Raw genomic sequence first — 13,354 nt, 5'->3', positions numbered from 1 at the left:
TGCAATCCTTCACAGCTAGACTTTTGTCCTGCTGTCTCTATCGGCCCCATCCACTCAGACAAGGCAGCCACAGCTGCTAGCCACATCCCTTCAGCCCAGCGTTGGTCTCTTGTCCACTGCCCACCTCTTGATGCTCCACTCTGAGATGGTTGAAGTTGTCTATTCGGAATTTTCTCCCTGGATTTAGTCTTTTCCTCAGCATTTCCCCCTTAAATTGGCCTTCATCTCTGCTCCTGAAATCTCTCTTCTGATGCCCCTTTCTTCCTGACAAACCCAGCTTGACCCGACCATGCCAACGTTCTCCCAGAATCTGGGGGATCAGCACACATTCTTCCATCGTCCCCATAGTTATTCTCTCAAATCCAACCCTCTCTTCTTGGACTGGATCCCCACTCTTGTCCTTGCTATCTCCACACATCATCCTAGCACTGTAGCAGCTCACGCCTGTATGTTCACATCCTGATCCCTACATGCCACAATGTTGCAGGCCCAAGTCACGTAAGGTTGAGACTTAAAATCCTTAAAATCCGCTGTGGATACCACCTGCCCCTGGGATCAAGTGCGAAGTCTCTGCAGACAGGATCAGAACTGAACCCCACTGCTTCTCCCCTGTCTCTGTGAGATCCTCACTCGCCTACCAGTGTCATGTAGAATTAATTAACTTCCCTCGGACATCTGTCCTGCTTACCTTCTACCTGACCGACCCCCAATGCAGTAAGGTGGGATCACAGAACCTACGCTTTGCTTTGGGCAGAGCTTGTGTACTCACTCTTCCTAATGATGAATGGTTACCAGGGGCTGTGACGCACATGTTATCCAGGCAAATACAGTGCAGCTCCGCCACGGCAGAGCCTATATTTAAGGGATTTAGGGAAGGTAGAAACTGGATGACGTCATCAGAAGGCCTAGTAGGGCTGGTGGGTGAGGTAAGATCTACTAGGAACCGACAGGGCTCTAGCCTGAGTATGGACAGCACTAGCAATGACAGCTTCGTGGACCAGGATTCAGTTTTGTCCTGGAAGGTCTGGCACACTGATGAGGACCTCATGTGTGTAGGGCTCTCCATGCTCTGGGATTCCCCTGGTCCTTTTCTGAATATCCTCCTGGTGGCTGGCAATTGGTGCCCCCAGAAAAGATTTTCATTGTCAGTGGGTTCTGGACAGAGCTGGGCTGAGCCAGGTTGCAAGCTCCCTCTAAGGCAGAATTCTCAGAGACAGTGATGGACCTTTCTTTCCTGGAGAGGTGGATGCCGCTGACTTTTCCAAATGCACTGGACCAGAATCTCTCTATAGACAAGCAGCCCACAGTTAAGGCCAGTGTGCCCTCTGGAAACGATGTTTTGGGATAGACTAAGTGTGCGAATGGAGATGTGTGGTGCCTGCGGTTATTGTAGCCTCAAATCCTACACCACGCTGAAGAAAGACCTCAGGCCATATCCCCAGAGGGGGGACACATATGAACTGGTGGGCCAGTGAGACCCTCGAGGTGAGCAGGGAGTCACGACGTCTGCTACACCACCAAGCCTTTAAGATGTGGGCAATGGACCCAGACCATTGGGTCAGTGCAGAGAGACATCTTTAAAGCTGGCGCCCCTCCTTTCTTGGCTCCTTCCTAAGGGCAACTGCTGCAGTCAAAGGCACATGCCCGGCACGGGTCTTTAGCACACCTGAGAACATGCTCTCATCCCACTGCCAATGTGAAGTATGTGGGTCTGTTTCCTGGCGTTCACACCACATTCATGCTTAAAATTCTTCCCGAGTGCTCACGTGCTTCACATCTGACTCTCCGAGCACTTAAAGGCCTCTGAGCAAGCAACAGGATGGTGATGGGTATGGGCTGAACCCCACAGTACCTCTTGCTACCTCAGTGACCTGGACAAGCTGCTGTGGCCCCAGACTCTTCCCTCCCTGACCTGTCAAAGAGCCCATGACAACAGCAACTGTCACCCTGAGAACCCAAAAGACAATACATGTGTGGAGTGGGTACGGCTTAGTTGGTGAATGGTCTGGGACCTCTTTTCCTGAAGCTTTCAGCCCCGCCTTTATCATCTCTGTCTCATCTGCTCACGTGGCCTTATCTCAGTCTGGTCCCACGGTCTCCCCATCCTGCCCATCGTTTAGCATGCCCATGCCCTAGCCCTGTTAGAAAAGACCTGTGACCTCTAATTTGCCACATGCCACAGTTCCTGTAAAGCCACAGATTGCTTTCTTTTTGAGGAAACTTCAGGTGCATGCTGGAAACAATTACAGACATCAATCTCTGGATGGATTTTTTTTTTTTAAATGCTTCAGGTTTTGTACTTAAAAAAAAAAAAAAAAGGTCTGGTTTAAGGAAAGTTTTCGACAAAAACACACTTCAAATAAATGTTCTTCTCTTTCCACCTCACATTTTGAAAGTAAAATTTAAAAATTCAAACAAAAAGAGATACTTTAAAGCAGTTTCCAAAGGAGCCTGAGGAAGATGCCCTTCCTGCCCTGAGGATGGGCTCCTGCTGGGCTATGGTCAGCCAAGGCGCGCGGACAACCTGCTGGCCAGGGCCCCTGAGGGAAGCTCAGTGCTTCAGCCTCGTCTGGAGCAAGCCTGGCCTCGAGTGTTGGTGTCTCCTGAGGGGTGGCTCGCACCCCGCCTGCAGGTCTCGCTCAGCTGTTCTATTCTTGTGAGCGAGTGCAAGCAAGCAGTCCCCCACGGAACAGCTCAGAATCCTGTGCCTGCTGTGAAATGTGGGCAGTTCGCCCCCGCCTACATGCATAAAGACCTTACCACCTCGTCTAGTGCTACCGGGCATCTCCACCATTTCCATCGTTTCCAGCCACTCTTCTCTGCTCACTCAGGGAGGCCTCTGTGAAGCTGCAGCCTCCAATCACATCACTTTCTCAAGCCCCAGACCCCTACTCTTCCTCACAGTGACAAGCCGACGTTGACAGGAAGCTTGCTTTGAGGTGGAAGGGGCTGGGCCCCTTTTGCTCCTTCTCCAAGCCTGTAGACTGTGTGGCATGCATGGGTTGGGGTTCATGCCTTGCCCGCTGAGACCACTAATGTTCACAACTGACAACACAGGTGTTTTCAGTTCCCAGACATCCCTCACCTTTTACTTTGTTTGAACTGCATTTATTCCCCCGCTTCAAGACCACATAACAAGTGGGCAAAGTTTACTCTGCATAGCTTCTAAGGGTACAGACTTGGAATAAGAGTAAGACCCACCACCCGGATATAAGAAGGAAACTTCTTTCTCAAGGGCACATTACCTTTTACACAACAGAAACTGTGAAGTAAAACCAGGACAACTCCAAGGGTGCAGTGATTATAGTCCGAGTCCTTCTCCCACAGGGTTGCCCGAGACGGGGCACAGAGCAGTCCAATAGCATTCCAGGATACAAGAAATGACACACGTCTACCAGTGAGGCCATGTAAAGGACACGACGCTAAGGTAAAACCCAAACTCAATGCCATGAGCCCTCACCGCCACGGCTGATAGGGCTCCGGGCAGCGGGGGTGGGGTGCGGGAGGGGAAGGTGGTGCCATCATCCCAGGGTACTTACTTTGGGTGTCACAGTCTACGCAGTGCGAGTTCCCTCTCATGTTTCGGATGGACTGCAGCGCCATGGCCTCACTCTGGCTGGTTAGTCGGGACTAGGCACAAAGGAGGACAGAAAATGCAAGATGTGAGCAGCCAGGAGAAATCCACACCTCGGACGACGCCAGAGAGAAACCAGATAGATTACACCCAGGTGCAGCAGTGTGCGATTCCCAAATGCTCCTTTTCTAGTGTCTGAGGGAAGTCTGCGAGGGAGAGCGACAGGTCGTTCGTCAGGATTATTGGCTGAGACGGACTCTCCCCAACATGAGCAAAGTGGTCAGACCTCTATCATTTGTGAATAGACCAGAGACTGCTATGCGGAGAGTGTCAGTGGCTAATACACCTTCACGGGCACACAGCTACTTGGTGTGAAGATTAAAGAATAAGAAAAAAATAATCAGCGCATCAGCCAGGAGTCAGGCCTTAATCAGCATGCCGAGTGTTGTCTCCTGGTTCCTCATCAGAATACCCCGACCCCACCACACATCACAGGAGGAGAATCTCTCCTCACTGAGGATCTCTCAGTCGCCACAGCTGCAAATCAAAGTCACTCATTGGAGTGACGCAGGGGCATTTATTCTTAAACATACTTTATGGTCTTCTTCAGAAGAGATTTTTTTTTTTTTCCCCAAAGCCTGCCTACTGTGGCAAGATTAGAAAATATGGGAAAAGACAGGAGAATTTATAAACTAGGATTTGATAACCCAGAGCGGCTCTGGCTCAGTGGTTCTCAACCTGTGGGTCATGACCCTGTGTGTGGGGGTTTGAATGAGCCTTTCACAGGAGTCATACATCAGATATCCTGCATATCTGATATTTACATTAACACCAGTAGCTAAATTAGTTACGGAGTGGAAATGAAATCATCATATGGTTTGGGGTCACAACATAAGGAACTGTATTTAAGGGCTGCAGCATTAGGAAGGTTGAGAACCACTGATCTAGCTGTTTTTCTACCCACATCTGTACACACAGGCACTGTAAGAACTCCAGATGGGTATACATTGCTTTGCAGGTAGCCTTTTCAGCCTAGTAATTCTATTACGTGATGCCAACATAGCCTCTATTGCACCGTTTTACCCTCTCACATCTGGTCAGCAGCTACCCAGGTGCGCGTCTGGTGTCCTTCAGTTGCTCAAGGGGCCTTCTCTCAGGGGAAGCCATTTCCACAGCCAGGCTTGCCCATGGATACAAACAGCAGATTTGGTGGGCTTGTATCTGCCTCTGGTCTGAGACATTGTACTTGTGCTGCCTGGTTCAGAGTAGCAAGCTGCAAACAGGCTCTCAAGGAAGTGAGATGGGAGAAGGCAGCCCCGGCCAGAGCTCAGGAATCAAGGAGAAAGGGGTGTGGCTTCGGTCAGAATGTGTGAGATTAATTTGTCCACGAAACCTGGAAGTGCTCATTTGATCAGCAGCATGCCCCCTTCTCTGCTCCCAGGCTACAATTCCAAGCCTGAGGATGGCTGGTGTCACTGTGCCCATGGTGAGGAGGGGAAACCCATTGTGGCTGGACGGGAACATGACCTGAGAATTCAGGGAGCTCAGAATAAAAGACAGTGGTCCTTCCCAGTTAGCTATAAACTGTCTTTGAAGAGAGAAGCAAATCCCATAAAAATAATAATAATGTCTGTGGTCTGCCTTACCCTGGCTCAAGAGGGTAATAAAATAACACACCCCGTCTCTCTGAAAAACAGACTCCCTTCTTAATGACAAAGCTGGCCATACATCACGGGCACAGGTTTCTGTAAATGCTTATAAATGAAACTGCAGGTGGATGGCAATGTCTTTCTTTGGTTTCCAGTCGATCACAGTTTGAAAAATCAAAATGCTCACCAAGAATCTCAACGGGTCAGCAAAGGGTTCTGAGTATCTAAGGGTTCAAAGACTGAAATGGAAAGAACCCGGCTGGGAAAGACAGGACCAGCATCAGGAAGATCACTGAGCAGTGGCCCAGAAAACGCAGTGAACACACTTTTATTTCTGGCCAAACAACTGCTGGAGAACTCTTTTTAATTACTGAATGAAACATACACCAGAGTTTAAAAAAAAAAAAAAAAAAAAACAAAACCCACCTTGCCCAAACTCCCTACATATCCTCTGCGTTTCGTTTGTGTCCCTGTGACATTTGAGACATTTATGAGGGCAGAATAGGGCATCTTTTAAGTCTATGTCTCCTTTTTTTTTTTTTGATTTATTCTGCCTCAAACAATAACAACAAAAAAATAAGTATGGACGCATAAGCAGGCTGAGTCCAAAAGGCTCCATCGCCTACAGAGAAAGGCGAGAGCTTCCCACATAGCGCTGGCTGCCACAGCAAAGGCTTCATGTTGGACATCCTGCCACACGCAGACAGCCAAGCCAGGACACCAACACATGCATGGTGTTTGTAGATACAAAGTGGTTTTATCTTTTCAATTACTTGGGTTTTTTTCCCCCCTCACAAAGCATACCTGGGTCTTGTCATCCACATAAGCCACCTGACGCCTCTGTCCCCCCCTGGGGCTCCACTTGGGCCTTCTTTTCCCTTTAATGATCAGCAGCCTTGATTTTGGGGCAGCCTGCTGAGGGCCTTACCTTATTCTTGCTGCTCTCGCAGGACTGCAGGCTGGCTAGGATCTGGCTCTCGATGGCTTGGACCCATGCGTCTCGCTCCTCATATGTGGTGGCTTCAAAGTGCCATGTCTGGCCAGTGAGGGACACAATGATAAACTCAAAGTTTTCTTCTTGCTCTGGAACACAGAGGTGGGATGAAGAGCTCACTTTCATGAGACAGCAGAGCCTGAGCCCATCCTGTCACGAGCGCCTCTGGGTTCAATGGCACCGGCATGGGGCTGGCGGCACACACAGGATGGGACCACTGAGATCTGATCCTCACACCCGCCATCACTCAAGACCAGCTTCCAAAAGCCAGCAGAGATAACTAGGTTTCAGTCGATGCTCGGGGGACAGGGAAAAAGGGGAGACAGCGTGGGATGTCAGGGTCTCTGTGTGGGTGCAGACCAAGCAACTTATGAAGATAAGTTTGTAACTTAACTGATGGCCCTTGGATCTGTGGGAGGAAAATATAGTTTTGCTAGATGTGAAACTGGACTATGTAAAAGCACTTGGGTATGGATGCAGGTGATCTGTCCTGGGAACAACCAAGGTGGGTGTCCTTCTGGGGCAGAGCAACTAGCAACAAGAGCTTTGATTCTCCTTGTGCCCAGACTTTGACAGAGTGAATCAAGGCAACTCAGAGGGTTTTAGGGAATGCAGGTGTGTCCGGGTGGTCACAGAGAGACACCTGCTTTTGAAGGGGCAGAGAGGCTGTGTCCTCCTCCTGGGGTACTACCTGTCCCTCTGTCTTTACGTAGGTGCTTTCCTCCCCCATGGATTCGGCAAAGGCAGCTTCTACCAAGTTTATCGTTAACTGACTGTCGTGAGTGAGCACACAGGCTGGCCACAGGAGACTGTATTCATCCTTATTCCCAGCCAAGGCTGGACCCTTCACGTGCCTCAGCAGAGCAGGAGTTTCTGTCATTGGCCCGGAACTGGCTGTGTGGTCAAGTGTATTTACAACGAAAGAGTAACTGCAGACTGGCGTATCAACCGAGCCATACCCACCCCGCCATTTCACTGACGGGCACGGCAGTTCTCGTTCCAAGGAGCCTCTCTTCCTCCCTTCTGGTCACGTGGGTGCCATCAGGTCCCACTCCCAGGAGCTGAAATACCGCCCAGGACCCTCAGGTCCTCAATGTAACACTGCAATGGCCACCGCCACCATCACTGTGGTGCACTTATGTGGCGCCTTTTGTGTTCGGCTCTCTGAACTTTTCAACTGATGAGCAGGCCTTAACCCTGCTCAGTCTGAGCACCACCTGGGAGATGGGCAAACATGCCACTGTGCAAACCCTCTAGCCTCTCCCAGAGCAAGGAGTGAAAATGACAGTGACAGAAGTGTCCACGTCCTCCAGCATTGCAAGGCCTGTGACCCCCCTGCAGGATAAGAGCTTCTGTGTTTCAGGCATGCTCTGGAGCAGTGACATGGGTGCCAAGCAGATGCCAGGCCTGGGGCCTTGCAGCCCTGGCTCTGGCATGTCAGTCTTTTGGGTGTCTGCACTGAAGCTGAGCTCCCAGCAGGGCAAGACTGTGGCTTGAGCTCAAAGGACACAAAGGCAGCCCAAGGAAGCTGTCAGCCTGCTTAACACTGGGTGTGTGCTTCCCGAGTTCTTTCTTGGTCTCTTTGGTTCTTGCATTTTGGGGCCTGAGTAATAAGAGTTCAAAAAGTAGGTGCTGGGCAGGAACGGTACTCCGTTGCCTTGGAACTTGGAGACAGATTATGCTCGTGTTTGTGTGGAAGTGGAACAAATCCACCCGCTGTGTGGAGGGCCGCTGGGGAGGGAGCCCTGAGGCCTTCTTTGTACACTGGGACTAGCTGCATTTTTCATTAAAATAATATTTAAAAAAAAGACTACACAAGAACTCCAGACAGGTTTCTCCACGGCTGACCGCAGCCACACCCTGCAATTACCAGCAGAGCCATGGCACCTGTGGGCTTGAAAAGACCTGTTCTTTTGATCCGGGGGCTTCTCTGTCGTGACACTATCCATTACAACTTTTCCGCACAGAGGCCCATAAGACAGTACCCCAATTCTGTACCTAAACTCCTAGTGAAGGGTAAGGTGGGGTAGGGACAGGCCATAGAACTCATGGATAGAGCACAAGCACACTTGGTCACTCATGGAGAACATGAGTACTGTTCATGAGGAGATGTGTGCAGCCTTACATCACCTTACAGTTGTGGAACTCAAGTACGACGAGAACGCTCTCAGTCTCGATTTACCCCAAGTCCAGTGCAGAAATGACGGCCATGAGGCTCCCTGTCAGATCTCTACGCAGCTCTCCCTTAGAGGGTCTCTGCCCACGAGTGGTGAGCTGCAGTGTGAGCTAGAAGGCAGAGGGCGGAACTGGCTCAACTGAGGTGCAGGCTTGGTTCCAGGACTCTCTGCTACCCGCCCCCGGCCTGGGCGGCAGGGCAGGCAGAGGGTGATCTCTGCAGGACTCCACTCTGCAGTAACATGCACACACATACGATGGCTGGGTGCCCAGGTCAAGTGTGGCGTGGGAATCACCAGGCTGTCTGTCTCATTCTGGTCCAGCCTGGGCAGCTGTAATGTTCAGATGAAGCTGCTGAGGGGCACTCTGGCTCTGCCTTGTCCTGGGAGCCTGTGCCTCTTGCATAGCGACCCAAACGGGCAGAATTCCCTGGAGCACCAGGATTCCAGCAGAACCCACTGTCACCAGTGTCAGTTTGCTTTCCAGTGGACACAGCTTTCCCTCTGCGTCTTCTGTGCAATTAGGCTGTTCTGTCTTTCTGCTCCTGGCGTCTGCCCTCTGCTGCGCCTCTCTGCTTTCTTCATGACTACCTTTCATATCTTCTTGGGGATCCAGATTTTGTAAACATTTCCTCATTCTACTCCCAACTCCGAGAGTCTCTCTGTGAACGTGCTGACCTCCATGAAGATGTCCACCCCACAGACAGACACCTCTCTGCTCCTCTCCATAGAGAACACCACCTTGCATGGGGTTTCACACCTGCAAAGTAGCCACGCTTGTGCTCGGTCCTTCCCTGCTCTCTCCTCGCCCATGAACACTGTTCTATACCTCACTTCAATGCGGTGAGCACTCAGTCAGGCCATGGCTCTCCTCAGGCTTCTTTCCCCTCAACCCCACCTCTCTGGAAGAGCTGGCACTGTCTAACACCTCCCGTGTCTTCTGAACGCTTGGCCATGCTCAATCCCCCACTTGGGTGGGAGGAAGGCAGGCAGCCGGGTGAGTGACAGAGGAGCAAGACAAGTTACATGGCCCAGTGACGCGCTGGATGCCCCCATAGAGCGGACCTACAGTTCCAAACCTGCAAGCAGGCCATATGGCCACCTCCCAAGCCTGTACCTCTCTCTCACCTGGGCCATGCTTTTATTGGAGCCTTGAGTGAAGAGAGGAGTTTCAGGGAGGACAGGAAAGCCCTGAGTTAATGGACTGCGTGAGGCTATAAAGCAATCTGAAAACTTGGAGAGCAACACGTTCTGAAACTCTGAACTTTCTGGGTCCTGATGTAACACACGTCTCATTCCAGAACATGACACATGTTGGCCCCCAAACCTAAGCATGCTGTGTACCTGAGGGGTGTGGTCCTGTCCTGTCCTCTGGTGGAGGTCACTGAGTGCCACTGGCACATTGCAGCCAAGAAGCCCAATACTGTCCCGGGCCCAAGCCCAGATGTCCCCGCAGCCAGCTGCATCTTCCTGTCCCACAACTGGCTGTGTGGGATGTTTTACTGTCTTTATGGCCTTTTCCACTTCAAAAAGGGTTCTGTCACTTGGAACACTGTTGAAGCCACCGTATGGGACTGGCAGGGCCTTCCACATGACAGCCAGTGCTTACTGGTATACCCTGAGGCCTCCAGACTGGATCCATGTTCAGACTTCTACAGTGTGGTGGTGACCGAGAAAGCAGATGACCCAATGCAACATGCTCCTCCCTCTAGCACTCAAACATTTCACTAGGTTCCAGCCAATTCCCTAGTGGTCAGAAGCTGTGTTACTTGTAAACTGACATTTTTTCCCCAACCAGCTTGAAAAACAAAAAACAAAAACAAAAAAAAACCCAAAAAACAAAAAACAAAAAAAAAAAAAAAGGAAGATAATAGGACACCCGGCGCTGTGAGGAAGGTCAGTCGGGAAGAGCCGAGTGCTGCCGCTGCCCTCCATTTCTCTGCCGGCCTCTTGGAACTGGGTCTCACTCTGCAGCCCAGACGGCCCTCACATTTACAATCTCCTGCTTTGCCTCTGCCTCCTAAGAAGTGAGATGACAGGTGTCCCCCCAAACAACAGATGCTTAGACAGCGATAAGGGCCAGTTTTGGTGTTTTATTCCCTGGTGCCATTTGCAGATACAAACTGACCACAAACGACATGCATGACTTAAATATATGTAGAGTTTACTGTACAAAAAAAACCCTGTGGACACATATGTTAGAAGCATGTTCTCGGTTCGAGACACACACAAGCACAGAGTTCTTTCCCACCTCACCCAGCCTGAAGCTCCAGGACAAACCATTCTGGTCCCCAGCTCACTAACACAGTGATTGGGCTCGGGGGACGTAAACAGTTTTCTGTGTTTAACGGTTGGCTGTGGAAAGGTCCACTATAATAGTATTTTAGAGCCATGAACCTGTCGAAACCAACCTGCCCAATTATTCCCAATGACATTAATAACACCGGATATCGCACTAATTGTGTCCAGTTTCTATGCAGACGAGGCCCCGGGGGGCTAATTTTGTCTCCTCAGGGGCGAGCATCTCAGACATCAGACCGACTTCACAGGGAATCCCTCCTCATTACACAAGTCTGGGCTGTCAAACTTTTTTTTCCCTTAAAGGTTAATGGGCCAATCAGTCATCAATTATTTTTGTGGAATTCTAGCAGACAACGGGTTAAAGGGCTGCAGACAGCTGAAAACAGTTTAAACATGTGGGGGCTGTTTTTAACAGGAGACACCTGATGAGGATGAATACAGAACAAGGGGAAATGGGGGCGGAGGGGGAGAAGGGGGTGAGGGAGAGCTGGACACTTGCAGATACAGAGGGGGTGGGAAAGAGTTGCTTTCACCAAGGCCAAGACCAAGGCCCTCCAGTCTTTGTCCTCAGAAGCTCTACCAAAGCCATGCTCTAAAGTGGTGTGACCCGAGCAAGGGAGCTGAGGCGGGGTTTGTTTTCCAAGTTGAAAGATGAATGGGCTGCAAGGCTCGCGGATGCCAGGTCTTCACTGGCCACATTCTGCATTCTGGAGGCCTCCTGAGGACTGGGGTCCTGAGCACCCAGGATTCCAGCTTCCTGCCGCACTGACAAACACTTGGCAGGAACGACCCGTGCTTTTGGCACGGCACCAGAAGGAGCATTTAGGTGGAGAACGGTGTATCCACGTAGGGGCGGCTGACTGGGTCACGAGTGGAGCGAGCCTAGGGGTATCAGGGTGGACACCACTGAGCATGATCAGAACATAAAACAGCCAATGCCCTCAGGGAGAAGGGCACCCTGTCCTCGGCTTCTGACACAGAGGGATGGGCCTTTGGCGAGGTATAGCTTCTGCTCAACACACAAACACCAAGCTCTGCCTTTGGCCACCTTTCCACTCGTGAGTATTAGCCAGGGGTTTCTCCCGAGGCGTCTACCTGGTGGGGAGGGGGTTCTTACACTCTATTTAATGGGTCTTGGCTGTGTGTGGATATGGGTGAGTACAGGCACAGAGGCCAGAAGGGGGCTCTGAATCGCCTGGAGCTGGAGGCACAGATAGTTGTTAGCCACATTTCATGGGTGCCAGGACCTGAACTTGTGTCCTATGCAAGAGCAGCTTAACCACTAAGCTCTCCACCGTTTCTGTCCTCAGGCACAGCAGCATTAGCTAGCTAGAGATGACCACAGTATGCTGTCCCCATGCTCCTTTTGCAAAGGAAGACGTCCCTGTGATCTAAAGAGCCCATCCGTCACTGGCTTTGACATGAACTAAAAACAGATGGACAATGCTCACAGTTTCAATCTGCAGGTCTCCACAAGGTAGGCCCTATGGGGTCCCATGAGGTGATATCATGCGCATGCTGATTTTTCTGAGCAATATATCCTATACATCCCTTCAGTGTTTGTCCTTCAAAAGCCCATATTTAGTTGGCATGCAGTTTAGGTGTTTTATCTGATGGCGGAAACCACTCCTTTTAAGATGTCAGCTCAAATCCACTACAACACAAATGCCAGCTTTACTCTCGAATTTCCTCCCATTTTCCAAGGGGAAGATGAATGTGATTGCTGAACAGTACTCTGCATATTTACTGTTGAGATGCTGTCTATGTCTTAACAGCTCAGGGTGCCCCAGGCACCCAGCAGCAGGAACAAGCGAGTAAGCCGTGCTGGGAGGCCCTGGTCTATCAGGGGCTACCAACAGCCTTTCTCTGCTGGCCCAGGTGTGCCCAGCATGGCCAGCACAGTCAGCCTTCCCTTTCTTTCCATGAGGCCAATTCTGTAGCTCAAGATCTCACAATCTGGCTTTAGCTAGCTCCTGTGGTGATTTCAGTGAGCATGGCCCTCCTAAGCTCGTATGCTTGAATACATGGTCCTCCAGTTGGCTGAACTTTCTGGGAAGGCCTTGTTGTTGGAGGTGTGTCATTGTGGGTGGGCTTTGAAGTTGCCAAAGCCCACACCATTTGCAGTTACAGCTCACTGCATCTCTCTGTTTCTTGGTTGTGTCTCAAGATGAGAGCTCTCAGATCCAGTGCCATGCCTGCCTACCTCCACCATGAAGGCCATGGACTCACCCTCTGACACTGGGAGCCCCAATAACCTCTTTCTTCTGAGCTGTCTTGGGCATGGTATGTTGTCACAGCAGTGGAGCAGTTGCATTAACTAAGACAGCTGAATCAACACACCAGCCCTTGGGTATGCTTGCTCCTGCCAATTTGTCCCTATACTGACAAGTGACTTTCCTCGGAGTCTCTGGGTTGAATTTTATTGTTTAAGTCTGAACTCCATGGACTAGATCCCGTTTGACAGGCCTACGCTACACAGTAATGGATCCAGTGTGGGTCTTTTCTGTCTGTCTCTGGGCGGATTCCAAACCCACAGAAATGGACCTGTGTAGACAAAGTAGGACCACGGGGTCTTTTTGGACTTTGGGCCATTTCAGAGTCTGGCTGATCCTGGGGTACAAGGGTCACATAGAGTGTGAGGAGTGCTGTGTTCGGGCACTCT

The 13,354-nt window shown here is 50.7% G+C and overlaps 1 protein-coding gene across 13 annotated transcripts in view; it reads right to left on the bottom strand.

Moving 5' to 3' along the window:
• The window catches only part of Agap1 (ArfGAP with GTPase domain, ankyrin repeat and PH domain 1), a 435,843-nt gene that overhangs the window by 59,595 nt on the left and 362,894 nt on the right, over positions 1–13,354 (bottom strand). For all 13 annotated transcript variants that reach the window (XM_021650398.2, XM_021650399.2, XM_021650400.2 and 10 more), the window contains 2 exons: positions 6,152–6,306; positions 3,540–3,630 (listed from right to left, as the gene is read on the bottom strand). In XM_021650398.2, coding sequence (XP_021506073.1) covers positions 3,540–3,630; positions 6,152–6,306 — 246 coding nt within the window. The remainder of the gene's footprint in view (positions 1–3,539; positions 3,631–6,151; positions 6,307–13,354) is intronic.

Source organism: Meriones unguiculatus, chromosome 15 (assembly GCF_030254825.1).
Source record: "Meriones unguiculatus strain TT.TT164.6M chromosome 15, Bangor_MerUng_6.1, whole genome shotgun sequence".
NCBI lineage: Eukaryota > Metazoa > Chordata > Mammalia > Rodentia > Muridae > Meriones > Meriones unguiculatus.
Note: the sequence above shows the minus strand (reverse complement) of the source record. Positions and strands in the feature narration are given on the sequence as shown.